Consider the following 16,016-nt stretch of genomic DNA (forward strand, 5'->3'; position numbering starts at 1 on the left):
ACACAGTACATACTGTACGCAATTCCATCTGTAAACTCTACGAACCAGTAATCCCGTAAAATAACCTTACATTTTCATTAAGTTACAGTAATGTGAACAGCTTGTGATGCACACTTACACATCAGCTCTGTAAATGTAATAATGTGGAGAGCCAATGATGCACATTTGCAGGCCCTGCATATCAGCGCAGAAGTCTTGTGTACCAACATCCTTAGAGAGGATTAAACCACCGTGTATCACAATTCTGTCATCATTTATCACCAGATCTGTAAGCAAAAGACCACATCCTCGATGAAAGGAGGTGATATAAAAAATGCCATATTAAAATATCAGCGTCTTAGATGGAGTTTAGCAAGATGTTGTCTCCATATAACTGAGAAACTCATAATTATTGCCCTTCTTTAGTGCAATTATTGTCATTCTGTTTTTTGTAACAGGACACCAATAAAAACATCCACTAATCAATTTCAGGAGCATGTTGTCTTTCTTTTAATAGAAAGGTGGACTATATGTTTTAGTAGAGTTGTGGCTCCCATGTCATTTAAAAACTTAAGGTTATTAATCATGATTGCAAACCTGAAAGAAGCATCAAAAAACAAGCATCCGATTTCTTTCACATTTCACAGTTTAGCAATTTACAAAAAGCACCCAAAGCACCCATAATGGGTCAGCCTCATGAATATTATTTATATTTAACAATAGTGCCACCCAGTGACTGGAGACAGCATTTCCCAAAAGTTAAAAATTGTAAACATATTCTTCTGCATTTGTTTCAAAAACATCAATGGTTTTCAAAAAGGTCTCCAAAACAAAAATGAAAATAAAAAATAAACATGCACGCACACAAAAGATGTTACTGTAGATATGAAAATTAGTAAAATGTCTATAAATATTCACAAATCTATAATTTAGCAACTGCATGGTAAATTGTCAAATGGATCAATATCATGTAAAAAAACATAATAAAAACATTGTAACATTTTTGGCATGACTGTTTAAAACACAAAAATGCATTAATTCAATAATGGTTAAATAGCACTTTTTTTTTTTACAATTCTGTAATATTTCATGGCTTCACATCACAGAGTTCATATTTAACAGTGACAAATGCTAAAACTATTAAACAACACATTCGTATTCAATGTATTGCAAAATGTCCACATAGTAACATGACTTATCAACATAATGAAACTAGATAGTGGAACATAGCTTGTTTTTTCTATTTTCCAAGTGATAGACTTTCTCTGCATAGATACTGTATGTATGGAAACAAGTAGAGGAAGAAACCCCGCCAGTTGTTTACAGTCAAAGGCACTGTACAAATTTGGTGTTGTTTAAATAAATACAACTCTGAGGCTCACAATAGTCTTTAGGTATATGTTTAGAAAATTATGGCATTTAACATAATTGTAGTCTGATTTTTTCACGATGGTGAATGTGTTTTTCAAGAATATAATCTGTGAGTAATTATGTCAGCATTATGGCACAGTTTCCATTTTCAGATATGATCTCCAAAAAAAAAAGACATACACTCTGATCATAGACTCCTTTGTTATCATCCTTTGTTAAGTCATTTAGTCTATTATTGAGTCCTAAAATCGTAATTTTCTTAAAACAAGTGAAGAAACCTGCCAGATAGTTTCACTTGTTTTCAATGCAACTCAACTCGTTTCAAGAATTTTGTAGAATCAAGTGTCATTTTCTTGATAGCAGTTCAGTGATCTGCCTTATTCTGACAAGTGAAGCTGCATTGGAAACAAGTGGAGTTATCTCTCCTCACTGGCAGAATGTTTCTCTTGGTTTAAGAAAAATAAGATTTGACGGCTGAATATGAGACTAAATGACTTGTTAAAATGGATGTTTTTTGCAGTGGAACTGTGCTGTGTACACTGTTCACTTGAAAGAGCAGTGGATTTTGGGGGGTCAAAGAGATGGGCAACAACCTGTCAATTGAAGGGGGGTAAATATCAATATACAACTATTTCCCTGTGTGATTTTGAAACTCCAACACCACTGGTTTGTACACAAACTGAGTCTGGGAAAAGTCATGGAGGGACATTCTGAAAGCTGAGATACTTCCATTCAAAAATGACCTCATACATCACAAATTTTGCATCATTTAGAGCCTACTGTGCCTCTGGATGTTTGGAGTGCCACTATCCCACGTTCCTCATGGTTTTCCTCATGTTGTAGTGATAGCAGAGCACCCGGCCAAAAGGGCCACAAGAGGCAGCGCACTGCACATTTTAAGCTTTAAGCTTCCATTCACTTTCTTGATAATAAAAACACAGATCGTACAGTACTTTGAACATGAAGAAATTGGGCGGTAGAGCAACGCGACACCCAAAACTGTATCTTCTGTGGCTCGACAGTGAACAAGAAAGCACCGTTATGTGAGTAGAGCGTGTTTTCCCGCTACTGCAGCTGGATGCGCAACCTCATCCGCAACTTCTGCCCAAGCCCCCCTGTTAGGTTTTCTTGGCTCTGGTAGTTCTCCGGCTCTCTGATTGGACCTTCTCCACGCATAAGCAAGCTGCAGATCTCCAGTGTGTATTCCTGCGGTGCAGCGATAGGCTTCCTCTCGGTGCTGTGCAGGTAGCTGAGGCCTTCGTGCCGCTGTATATGAAACAGGCCGTCGAGGTTCCCGGCGGTGATCGTGTAGTGGATGCGTCCAGACAAAGGCTTGATGGCCGGTAGTAGCTCCAGGATGTGATTGTTGGGGTCAAGCTGGGAGGCATTGAGGACCAGGTTGAGGAGTTCCTCCATGGCGAGGCTTGCTAGGCTAACATGGCTGTGCTGTGAGGTGGGAGGGATTTCAAGCATTCATTCTCAGGGTCATCAGTGACATACAAGTGCAGACAAACGGATCTGTCAAATTGGTGGAAAGATGACGTATTTTAGCTTTTTTTTTTTGACTTGAAAGCTGCACTAGACAAGATTTTTAGGTGCTGCGTGTTCATTGCTTTGTTCATTGGTTAGTTGGTTGGTTTGTAATGTTTTTTTTCAATGCGCAGTGCTGCAGTGGGGATTCGGGTATGCACTGTCTAAGCCAGTGATCCTCAACTTTTTTCATATCAAGGACCCCAAATGTAGTCCACATTAGAACCACGGACCCCCATTTGATGAGATTTTAGATGAGAATATTTTTATTGTTAAATATGATTTTTCCAGAATTCCTTGACTATCTGTATTGTAGGTAGAGAGATAACAGTGGAACTATGATCAAAACAGTCATTATTCTGCATTCTCTAATTGTGTTAACTTCTTATAAATGAAATAATGGTGAAGTTTAACAATTCATCAATTTGCTGGGGACCCCCTGGAACCCCCTCAAGGACCCCTGGTGGTCTCCGGACCCCCATGTTGAGAACCACTGCACTAGATGCTTGCATGCACTAGTGCCGTTGTTATGTAAAAACACACTCGTCTTATCAACCTAAATCACAAAGCGGGGCTACAACAGAAAGCTGGACTCACTCATTTCAAACAGTTACCTCTCACTACCATTTGGAGCCACCAGTGTGTGAAATTGCCTTGTGCAGCTTTTTTAACAAATCTCTATTTCAAACCACAGAATTCAAAAACTTGGTGGATTTGAATTACTGTCAACAAACATCAGAAGAGTTTGGGATATCAGATCAGGATTTCATCTCTCACCTGTATAATGTCTGTTTGGTTTGCGTTGCGTCTGTTGCGCCCATTCTTCTTGGGGAAGTCGCTGATCTTGCATCCATAGCAGGTTTCTGCAGACAAGGCATTTTCTCCTCCAGCAGGGCTAAACTGGCTGTCCAAGCCCATACCTGACACACAGTGCCTGCACAAAGTTTGGAAGTTTGTTTGTGTTTGCAGATATTGACTGATTTAACATCACAGGAAAAGCATGTGAACTGTGTTTAGGTTCGATTTTTGCTTTAATTATCAGCTAATCACAAACCCACATAATTCATGTTTGACCAATACGGGTTTTTGAAGGCTGGTACTGATATTTTTGCATTGAAGCTGCCGATAGCCAGCAAATTATTGCCACACAACTCCAAGTATTCAGTGTTTCCCCCAGAACTGTATTGTTGTCAGGGTGGAAAAGCCTCTGAAACAGCATTTAGTCCATCATGGACACTACAACTCTCCACTGAAACCCAGACTAATGAAATTATTTTAGGGTGAGCAGCTCTTTAAGGCAGGGTGACACCCCACCTATTCAATGGTAGGGGAAACTAATTTAGTACCTATGAATACAGAATTAATTCCCAAAAACAAAATCAGAAAATGTTATGTCAGGTTTTCCAGGCTGTTTTTCTGTAGCTGTGGTCAGGAGGAACCTCCATCATATCAGAGGTGGACCACACTGACTGGCTGATATCTGACATTTAATAAAATCTCAATATCAAACCAACAATGCGCTGATCATTACCCTTGGCCCACACGATAGTAGCCTGTGGGACAGCCACACAGGTATCCTCCCTCTGTGTTGGAGCAGCCGTAGTTGCAGGGATTTTTGCTGGTGGAACATTCATCAACGTCTTCACAGTTGCTGCTGGACTGGCTGAAGGAAAAGCCTGAGGGACAGGCACACTTGAAGCTTCCCAGAGTGTTGTAGCAGGAGGCGGAGCCGCAGCTACCTGGGTTAGAGCACTCGTTCTCATCTGGGTGGGCAGAGGGTTGGAAAGTTACAAAAGCTGGAAGTAATTATTCCAATGGGGGATTCAGAAGGTATGTGGCGACTATTTTTTGTGAAATCTATGGAGAAGACTGATTAATTATCATTTGGTATGTTATAGGCTTGGGCCGATATTCGATATTATCGAATATCGCGATATTTCGTAAAGATTGCAATATTTTCTGGCCGTGGCACCATGTGTTGCTTATAGGGATGTCAATGGTTAACTGTTAATCGGTTAACCCCCGAGAATATTTTTGACCGGTTACTCATGTTGGTTTATAGGTTAATTTAGTGTTGCCAACTTGGCGACTTTGTCGCTAGACTTAGCGACTTTTCAGACCCCCCTGGCGACTTTATTTCTCAAAAGCGACTAGCAACAAATCTGGTGACTTTTTCTGACCATGGGAAGCAATGTTAATGTGTTGAATCCCAAAGCATTTGGTAATAAATTGGTTCGGCTGATGCCGGTTTTCTCTACTTGCTTGTCTAATCCAGAGAGGTCTGACGATCACAGCGCTTCCCACACACAGCGTAGCTCCCTCCCTCCGCTGAGAGCAGGGACTGCAGCATAGGGTCCACTTGTAATTGCTACCGGCGTACGCCGAAACTGTCGGCATATTAAGTCAGCACTTAATATTAAAACGGGCTACGCTGCGGCGTGCATAACAAGTGCAGATATGTATATGCAAATTACAGCAAATGGACAGCGCTTCGAAATGCGGCGCCAAAGCTCATCTATCTACTAAAGCAAGGAATCTCTGTCTGTCTGTGAGTCTGTCTGTGAGTCTGAGTGAGTGTGTGTGTCCTTCGCATATCTCGAGAACCGTTCGTCCGATCTACTTCACACTTGGCGGGTGTATTGCTGGGGACCAAGGACGTGCAGTGTCGGATTTGGTGCAATTTGGACACGCGACACGTTCATTATTAATAAACTTTGAATAAACAAGCGAACAGCGCTCTGTGCAGCAGCGGGGCGAACGGGCAATGCACTAGTTGAGTCAATGGAGCGCCGGACTAAAAGGAAAGCGCCACTTTCTTGTATTTCACGTCATTTTGCGTTTTTTCTTAAAAATTAACCCGTTAGTTACCGGTTAATGGGTGTCGGCCTGTCGAAAGCATCCCTAGTTGCTTAGATTCACAATTGTACAAGCTTTTAAACTTATAAACCTATAGTCTACTAGTGGTAGGATAGTAAAAAAAATAATAATAATAATCATACTTGAATTGAAAAATTTGTCTTTTTAATTTAAGTGGCTTCCCTTTTCCACAATCAGCCAATTTTTCTGGAAGTAGCAGGAATGTAAGATCAAATTTCTAGGCTGTTAATAATAATAATTAATATTATAGCCAAGAACTTTGATGTAATTTGTAAGAAATAAAATAAAATCGCAATAATATCGTATATCGTGATATTTTGGTGTGACAGTATCACGATATTAAATTTTGGATATCGCCCAAGCTTACTATGTTACTTATGAATACATATTCAAATTGTTGTTAGTTGTATTTTTATTCCAAATAAATGCAGCAACAACCTGGGCAGAAGACATCATAATAAACTATATGCAGAGTCTGTAGTCATCCACAACATTAATTTTCTGTGAGTACTGTCTTTGATTAGTGTTAGTGAATTTGTTTGGTATATTCTCTTTTTTCCAGGTAAACTCTACGAGGGGTGTCATTCATTCATTCATTCATTTATTCATGCACTAATCTTCTCCACCCACAACTTCAAGCATGCAGCTAAGAATTTGATTTAGATAGAACGCATTCTTATAATGTTCTTTTATGTCACATTTTTTTATCCCGGTTTGTAAACCCGTCTGTCTCCTTATATTCTTATTTTATTTTATTTTATTTTATCTTTACTTTACTTACATTCATACCTTACAATTTAGAGTCTCCAGTCCAGCTGACTGTGGGAGGAAACCAGAAGAACCCAGCGAGAACATGCAAACTCCACACAGAAAGGAATCAAACCAGCAACCTTCTGGCTGTGAGGACACAGTGATAAACACTGAGACACCACATTGGCCAGTCAGCTTCTGTTTCTTTCACCAGCAACTGGAAGCCAAAATAGCTGTGTTCCTTTATTCTCTCTTGTATGGAGAGAACCTTACACCAAACTCCATTAAATTAAATGTAAATTAAATGCTGGCTTGTTAGTGGCTTGTTAGTATACCTAATAGAACCTGACTTCAGACCTTGTACAAATTCTTAGTGTCTTCTGGTAAATTCGGCATATATATGATCCAACCAAGTGTGTGTGTGTGTGTGTGTATTGTACTTCTCACCCACACACTGATTCCACTGGTAGTGCTGCATGTAGCCCTTAGGACAGCTGCAGCGGTAGCCCCCATGCAAGTTCTGGCAACCATGCTGGCATCTGTGGCTGCCTTCACACTCATCCACATCTGACAAGACAAACACAAGTGACAAATTACCATTACTATCATCCTAATTATTATAATTGTTATCGACAGATGTTGTCAGTTATTGAAATGATGTAATGCTTTGAAGGCATATCCCTGTCAGGGTATTCACTCTAACAGTTTAAATTCAGGTTAAAGTGCTGTCCATTAGTATCATCATTAGTCCATTAGTATCCATTAATGGCTGGCGTGCATCAATTTCTACTTAAAGGGAGATTCAGTAATATGTACAATAGGCAAAGTAGGCTCAGGGTTGTGTGTAAGAAGGTAGTAGACAACTTGTCTTACAACTTGTGGTTAGTTCCAACATGCTAAAGGTTAAGGCTTAATTAGTAATTGGTCTCGTTAGCAGTCATATTTCTTAGCCTCAGGTTATTTACAGCAGCAGCTGTACTCAGGAAAAAACATTGGGTTATTTACAAAACCCAACCACTGGGTTAGTGCTGTTGGGTTATTCTGTTGGGTTAGTGCTGTTGTAGTCTCGCGGGAAGTGGCGTAGTCACGTCTGGCTCCGCGAGACTAGTGCTGTTGGGTTGCTTTGTTTGGTTATTTATTCCAAGCACGAGCGCCAATTAGAACGTCCAAGAAAAAGCTGTTAACTTGTTACTGCAAATCTTCAGCAACATTTGGGAAGTAGATATATCGTATTATTAAGACCTTAACTGTTTTATAATGAATAGTTGTAAAATTAATTAGTCTATAATTTGCGGCTAACGTTAGACTCTTGGTTTAGACAGTAATGTCACAGTAACATTAACTGTAACATGGCCTCTGTATTAAAGACGAGATGAAATGAAAAATGCCTTTTTAACCCTTTTAGATCACATCCCCGGTCATATTGTGCACCTATTTAACAATATATGCCAAAAAAAATACCAAAAATCAATTTCATTGTATTCTTATATCAAAATTCAATCATGTTTTCTTCCTGTAAAACAAAATATGCCATGTGCTTACGTAAGCATGCCCGTAACTAATTTCAACCAATAATATCATGACATCCACCCATCAATCAACCTTCAACTTTTAGCGCACAGAGCTAAGAGGCTAAGATTCATTAGTTAGCTAGCTAGCAACAGCACACCCACTTTTCAACTTTCAAATCAAATTCCTCCCAACGTTACGTCCCGCCTGTCTTTCCTGTTTCACTCGGAAATACGTCACGATACGGAAGTTAGATACTCTCGAAATGCCGTTTCATCTCGACTTTAAATGTTACTTTGTGGCTAATTTAATGTTAATGGTGAAATGACATTAGCGTAGCTAATAAGCCAACTGGATTAGCTAGCTAGCATTTGTAAATGACAAGTAGCCTAACTGGCAAATATGCACTCACAAAATACGTTTAATTTTAATGCATTTAATGCATAGCAGTTTTTTCACAGCAATCTAATGTTAGTTTGATGCTGTTTTGTCGAGTTGAGCAGTCAGTTCTTTATGCTTGTTCTTTGTGCTTAGCTAATGTAACGTTAGCAAATGATGTAACGTTAGCACATGCATAACATTAACAATAAGTTCATCTCTCTCTCTCTCTCTGTTTTACAGACACCGCTCTCCCCCTCTCCCTCCTCAACCTTGACTGAGCTATTGACAAATGCATGCCCTCTGCAAAACCTCTTCATCACCACTGACAACAGCTCAGTAACTCCTGCTGAGGTTGCCAAAGATCTTGGTGTGAACAAGCTGTCTATTTTACACAAGGAATCCTTCTCTAACTTCAAAAATACTTACAGTACACACTATTGCTGTTGCATTTGGGTCTCTGATGAATGCAGTTTTGTTTGAAAGATTTACCTGTGGCATGCATATTTGTCATCACCTGTTGACACTGAGAGCATTGCATTATTGCAAAAACTTAAGTAAGTTTACAAATAACTTCATAAGATATTCAGATATTTAGTGCGATCAAATGTAATAATTCAAACTTTCCACTGCACTATTTTCATGCACGAAGCACATATTTACATTTTAACCCATGGTGTTAATTTCATGAAATTTCAGGAGATCAGGTTGAGATGAAAACTGCTCATGCACTAAAACTTAGATAGTGAGCAATATCAGTCACAACCTAATAGTTGTTTAGGGATAAGAGTTAGTGTATCACTGTCCCAAATCTACCTTGGTTGGTGGTTTTCCAATGAACCGTGAATTGAGGGTCTCAAGTGTCTCAGTGACGGTAACGGTGAGGAGGGAAGGGAGAGGAGACGGGTGATTTTTCCAGATGGGTCCTACCTTCACAGTGCAGCCCGGTGTTGTCCAGGGAGTAGCCCTGCTGGCAGTCACAGCTGAAGCTACCGGGTGAATTCTGACAGATGCCTTTGCCGCCGCAGAGAGACGCCTCTGCTGCACACTCATTTTTGTCTATGAGAGACATGAAACTGAACTTAGAGACAGACAGTGCAAGTTGATGGAAATGATGGATTTTAGTACTACTGCTCAGCTCACCTTTTTATCCATTCTCATAACAAGGCGGTCCTCTTATATCAGTCATTATTTTATTTGAATACAGATCAATTTACCTATGCAAGCAGTGTGGTGCTGGGTGAAGCCAGGAGGACACTTGCAGGTGAAACCTCCCACCGTGTTCACACACAGGAATTGGCAGTTATGCCTTCTGGTCTGGCATTCATCCAGATCTGTGAACCAAGTGGCAGGGGAAACTCTCAGGCCGTACACACCATACAGCAATTCTACAGTGTTCTCAAAAACCTCGTTGCACCTAGTAGGAGAGCCACTTGCTACGATCCCTCTCAATGAATAGGGAGTCATTATCGTGATCGCTTCATCTCACAGTCCCCGTATTCAATGTTTATCCCACTGCTTCATGTGCAATTTGTTGTTTTTCATAATGTTACTACATTGTCAAATGGGTTTAGAGATAAGCACCAACTGTTATAGCATTGCCTCCTGACTATACTGAGAGAGAGCCCTAATGCTTAGCGTTACACTGGAAATCCCAAACTGCAGTCAATTAACAACTGTTTTGAATTTTGAGAATTTAAATTTCTCAGGTTTCAAAATGTTCCTCCATTTTCCTACATTCTGTATCAACCAGTGTTACATTTTCTAAATCACATATTTGTGATTATTTCTGTTGAACACTTATTGACCTTCTCTTAGACCCACCCACATTCAATGACCTTTTGAATATTAAACCCCTGAGGTAAAATTGCAGACAATTTGAGTTAATTAGCACATTAAAGTTAATCAATTTGTATGTACTCAGGTATTCTAAAAAAGCTATTTGTGGTCAGTGGTAAAGCAAAAAACAATTTTCCAAACTATTCTATTGGACATTTCACACCAATTTGATAAAACTTCCTTTTAGACAACTGACAGTCGTTCTGAATTATGGGACATATAGTTTTCCTGTACCATTGCATGTCCTGCCATCCTGTTGTAGCAGGTATCCCCGCGGACAGGAGCAGCTGTAGCTTCCTTCTGTGTTCTTACAGATGAAGTTGCATGGCTTGGGAGACATGGCACACTCATCTAGGTCTGACAGAGAAGTGCAATAACATGAGCGTAGCCTTGGCACTGTGCAGACTTGGCTACAGTAATGTAAGTAAGGCATGTATGTAAACAGTATGGTATATGATGTATGTAATCTAGTAAAACGATGTATAGTATGTGTATGATGTAGTTAATGATGTATATGAAGTATGTAGCCTATATGACATAGATGTGTCCATATAATATGTATATATGATGTAGTATGTATATGACATGTATATGATGCTATGTAAAGCCCTTTGAGACATGCTTGTGATAAAGGGCTATATAAATAAACTAGACTAGCTAATGCTATTTCATCTTAACTTGAGAAAAAAACTTAACTTAAACTTAACAATATTCTCATAAGGTACATAGGGTTTCATTCTAAAAGTCAATATATTTTGGAAAAAATATTTCAACTTAAGAGTGAGTTTACACCAAGGAGCTATGCACAAGGTACCTCCCACCAACAGCTTCAATAATATTAAACAGTGAGTTATACTTTATGATCAGCAACCAGATGGTGGAATTTGTTGAAAGAAACTAATTTAAATGAAGAGTCAAGGGCAAGCGAGGTGCAGTAACAGTGATGTGTTTGTCTTACCAACGCAGGCTGTTCCAGTGATGGTGGTGATGTAGCCCAGGTTACAGTGGCAGCGGTAGGAACCCATGGTGTTGATGCACCTACCATTCGTACATACATCTGGGATCACCTTACATTCATCTATATCTGTGCAGGAGAAAGTAACATCCAACATTGGACAACAGTCAAATGTACACACTCTTTGAGTACATTCTTTGACGGACTGTATTAGCCAACTGGACTTTAAAAAAGCCATACTCTCAGCCCTCTATCCCTTACCTGTGCCATCGGTGGTATAACCGGGACCATGGGGGCAAAGACTCTTGTACTGGACGGTGGCAGGAAAGGGGCAGAGCTCGCACTGGTTGCCCCAGCCTCGGCCCCCGTTACAGCAGCACTGGGACTTGGTGGAAGGAGTCCGGCTGCTGGAGGACATCTGACACATGGTCTGTAGCACCTCAGTGAAACAAAAACCCTCCCGAAAATCTGGACCAAAAGGACACAGCAGAAGAGAGAAAACTAAACTTGAAAAAGGCAAAAAGAGTGGGCCAAACACGTTTTAATCAAGATTTTTACCTATATAACAGACCGGAATAATGCACTGTAAAATGTTGGGAAGATAGCATAATAAGATAACAAAATATTTAATGTGACTGCTGGTCCTACTTTTAACAAACATTCCCAAAAAAAGGACATTGTGCTTCTGGTCCGGCTTTTAGAGGGATGAATTTCCAAAGAATTGCCAGGAATTTGAAGTATTTCAAGTATTTCCTATATTGTACTATAATATCTTCGATGTAAACACTGTCCTTGAATGTTATACACACAGAACTGATTCTAGAGAGAAACATTTAGTTTCTACCATGTGTTTCCTTTGACCTACTTGCACAACATGGCCAGAAGTATGTGGACACCTGCTCGTCGAACATCTCATTCCAAAATCATGGGCATTAATATGGAGTTGTTCCCCCCTTTGCTGCTTTAACAGCCTCCACTCTTCTGGGAAGGCTTTCCATTAGATGTTGGAACATTGCTGCGGGGACTTGCTTCCATTCAGCCACAAGAGCATTAGTGAGGTCGGGCACTGGTGTTGGGCGATTTGGCCTGGCTCATAGTCAAGAGTTCCAGTTCATCCCAAAGATGTTCGATGGGGTTGAGGTCAAGGCTCTGAGCAGGCCAGTCAAGTTCTTCCACACCGATCTCCACAAACCATTTCCGTATGGACTTCGCTTTGTCATGCTGAAACAGGAAAGAACCTTGCCCAAACTGTTGCCACAAAGTTGGAAACACACAATCGTCTAGAATGTCATTGTGTGCTGTAGCGTTAAGATTTCCCTTCACTGGAACTAAGGGGCCTGAACCATGAAAAACAGCCCCACACCATTATTCCTCCTCCACCAAGCTTTACAGTTGGCACTATGCATTCGGGCAGGTAGCGTTCTCCTGGCATCTGCCAAACCCAGATTGGTCCATTGGACTGCCAGATGGTGAAGCGTGATTCATCACTCCAGAGAACGGGTTTCCTCTGCTCCAGAATCCAATGGCGGCGAGCTTTACATCACTCCAGCCGACACTTGGCATTGCGCATGGTGATCTTAGATTCGTGTGCGGCTGCTCGGCCATGAAGCTCCAGTTCTTGTGCTGACGTTGCTTCCAGATGCAGGTTGGAACTCGGTAGCGAGCGCTGCAACCGAGGACAGAAGATTTTTACGCACTTCAGCACTCAGCGGTCCCGTTATGTGCGCTGGTGTGGCCGACCACTTCACACCTGAGCAGTTGTTGCTCCTAGACTGTTCTACTTCACAATAACAGCACTTAACCAGGGCTCCCAGCAGGGCAGAAATTTGACAAACTGACTTGTTGGGAAGGTGGCTTCCTATGACGGTGCCACGTTGGAAGACACTGAGTTCTTCAGTACGGCCCATTCTACTGCCAATGTTTGTCTATGGAGCCGAATGTAGTGTATAATGCCGTCAACCCATGACAGAGACGTCCTGGACAGCTGTCTGAAGGTTTATAGGCCTGTAACTTGATTAAGTACTGAATATTAAAAGGTGATCTACAGGACAAGGAGATGTCAGTGCTTGATTATCATGGTTCCTACCTAGACACTTTGTCCTTGTGGAGTCAGTCTGGTAGCCCTCATCACATTTACATATGTAGCTGCCAATGGTGTTAACACAGTGGCCCTTCTCACAGGTCCCCGGCTTGGTGCGACACTCATTCTCATCTGAGTGGAGGGAGAGCGTTGAAGACCCACAGTGTAGAAAGAAGAAAACAGAGTATTGAAAATAGGATTATGGACAAACATTAAGGACAAACACTTCATCCCATTCTGAAGCTTAATTGAAGCACTTATTTGATCACAATGATGGCAAAATAATAAGATTATAAGCACTAAACCTCTGTAGTTTTGTTGTCATATGAATTTTCTATGGTCTTGTTCTCCTGGCTGACAACATTTGTATTGGTACATACTTAGAAAGTGTGTAATTTATTGATGTCTCTGCCCCAGTGTCATCAAGACAAATTCCTGTGTATTTGATGATGATTCCCTGACCCTTTCATCCTATCAGAATTTGATTTTATGTTGTATATGGATTAGGGCTGAACGATTTTGAAAAAATATCTAATTGCGATTATTTTGACTGATATTGCAATTGCGATATGATTTGCGTTATTAGAGGGAATGATAATTTTTACATCATTATTCTCAAACATATTAAAATGATTATGGTGTGATTTTTGCAGGAATCTGTACCAAACAAAGATGTTTTCTTAAGTCTGTAGAATATGATGTGTAGGCCAGGACATCTCTGCAGCACGACAATATTTAATTTAAAATGGTATTTTGACACACATTTCGCCTTCAACAAATATTGCGCCTCCTGCGATTTGAAAATTGCAGTAGGCCATATTGCGATTTCGATAAAATTTCGATTAATTGTTCAGCCCTAATATGGATACAGAAACAGTCAAATTAGGTAATATTCCATAGAAAATGTGCAAATTTAACAGCATATCAGTAAAAACACATTCTGATGAATAACTAAATAGTTGGTAATTTACAGAGGGATTTGTTTTTGTGATGAAATCTCGATAGAAAGTGATCAAAATAGAAATGACAAAAGATATGAAAAAAGCTTTAGTAAATTACTGTTTTTGTTAAGAAGCAAAGGGTCAAATTTGGTGGTCAAGTTGAGCTAAAAAAAGAACATTTTGCATACAGGAAATTTTGAGAATTTTTTTATTTTTTATTTATTTTATTTTATTTCATGCTTGGTGTACTTGACACAGCTGGTATAACAACATATATATAAATAAGCATAGTTGTATTTGATAATTGTTAATTGAAACCACAGTAGTTATAGCAGCAAAATATTATAATATCTTAAAATTAACCAATGCAGCCAAGAAAAAACCTTTTCCCCTGCGTCGACTCGCCTTAAATGATCACTGATGCTGTGATCTCGACAAATAGTGGAAAGCAGCGGCTCACCCTGACATCCTCTGCTGTCGTGGTGGGGAACCATCCCAGGAGGGCACACACACATGAATGTGCCAATGAGGTTTTTGCATGTCATGTCCCTAGAGTCGCAGTCGTGGAGCCCCTGGGAACACTCATCCAGATCTGAAAAGACAGGGAGGGACCAGATCAGCTGAATCTCATCCAGGAGTTTTACCATTAAACAAATCTGAATCTGTACATATGTTATCTATATCTGTAAATATAAATATATTATTATATATGATCATTGAGAATGTCTGCATGCCTAGATACTTTCTGTACACTTTCTTCTATAGACTTCATAATGTGAATACAACTCGAGACAATATGCACATTTTGCACGTAACTTAATTTTCTTCATATTCTCATATTCTTATTCATTATATATCGCATATATCTTAGTATTTTTTCTCTATCTTCATAGTATCTTCATATTTTCATATTTCATATCTTCATATTTTCATATTGTGTACTTTTCATACTCTTTTCATTCGTACATGGCAACTTAACACGTTCTCACATTGAAACTTTCACTATGTTTATGCTTAATTAATATGTTTAAATAGCCCCATTGGCTCTATTCTTATTAATATTCTATTTTCCTTTGCTGTATCCTATGACTCCAGTATTTGCTGCTGCAGGAAGCCAATTTCACCATGAGGATCAATTTAGTTTTATCCAGTCCATCCAAATACCACTTCTTACCTTCGTAAAGTCCAGAATAACTACAAGTCCTTGTTTACGGCCGAGCAGTTATTTGTGTAACTGTAGTATTTGACGATGTTTGCACCACTCACCCTGACACATAGTTTTGTCGTCTCGGAGAGTGTATCCAGACGGACAGGCGCACTCATAGCTTCCGAAGGTGTTGATGCAGCGGAATGCACACAGCAGGGGGTTCTGGGCACATTCGTTTACGTCTAATCGACATAATCACATAGAGATCCAATATGCATGTTTAAACTTACATGAAGTCGTGACGACAAGGGGCAAAGACAAGCAAAAAGCTATGAAGTCAAGGAAACAGCCAAGATATCTCAGTACATGAACATCTGTGGTATAAATATGAATGGGCATTGGTTCAAACCCACCTTCACAGGTCATCATTGGTCCCGGCTCAAAGCCCTCCTCACAGGTACACTCGAACCCACCTATTGTGTTGGTGCACGTCCCGTTACCACATGGACATCCTACCAAGCACTCATCAATGTCTAGAAGAGTCCAACAGATCAATAGTCATATGAATGTTGATAGCAGAGCAGCCTTAATGCTGCAATATTCACTTATTTGATTTTGAAATAACAATAGAAAAAACATTGACATATTGCATAAGTACAT

At 39.9% G+C, this 16,016-nt stretch overlaps 1 protein-coding gene across 1 annotated transcript in view; it reads right to left on the bottom strand.

Moving 5' to 3' along the window:
* Window positions 1–2,415: 2,415 nt before the first annotated feature.
* The window catches only part of fbn2 (fibrillin 2), an 82,044-nt gene continuing 68,443 nt past the window's right edge, over window positions 2,416–16,016 (bottom strand). Inside the window, exons 51-63 of the mRNA XM_078286238.1 lie at window positions 15,770–15,889; window positions 15,476–15,598; window positions 14,670–14,801; window positions 13,275–13,400; window positions 11,450–11,656; window positions 11,192–11,317; window positions 10,468–10,590; window positions 9,612–9,728; window positions 9,325–9,453; window positions 6,955–7,074; window positions 4,412–4,643; window positions 3,658–3,814; window positions 2,416–2,796 (exon numbers count right to left, since the gene is read on the bottom strand). Coding sequence (XP_078142364.1) covers window positions 2,416–2,796; window positions 3,658–3,814; window positions 4,412–4,643; window positions 6,955–7,074; window positions 9,325–9,453; window positions 9,612–9,728; window positions 10,468–10,590; window positions 11,192–11,317; window positions 11,450–11,656; window positions 13,275–13,400; window positions 14,670–14,801; window positions 15,476–15,598; window positions 15,770–15,889 — 2,093 coding nt within the window. The remainder of the gene's footprint in view (window positions 2,797–3,657; window positions 3,815–4,411; window positions 4,644–6,954; window positions 7,075–9,324; window positions 9,454–9,611; window positions 9,729–10,467; window positions 10,591–11,191; window positions 11,318–11,449; window positions 11,657–13,274; window positions 13,401–14,669; window positions 14,802–15,475; window positions 15,599–15,769; window positions 15,890–16,016) is intronic.

This window comes from Centroberyx gerrardi, chromosome 2 (genome assembly GCF_048128805.1).
Source record: "Centroberyx gerrardi isolate f3 chromosome 2, fCenGer3.hap1.cur.20231027, whole genome shotgun sequence".
NCBI classification, from domain to species: domain Eukaryota; kingdom Metazoa; phylum Chordata; class Actinopteri; order Beryciformes; family Berycidae; genus Centroberyx; species Centroberyx gerrardi.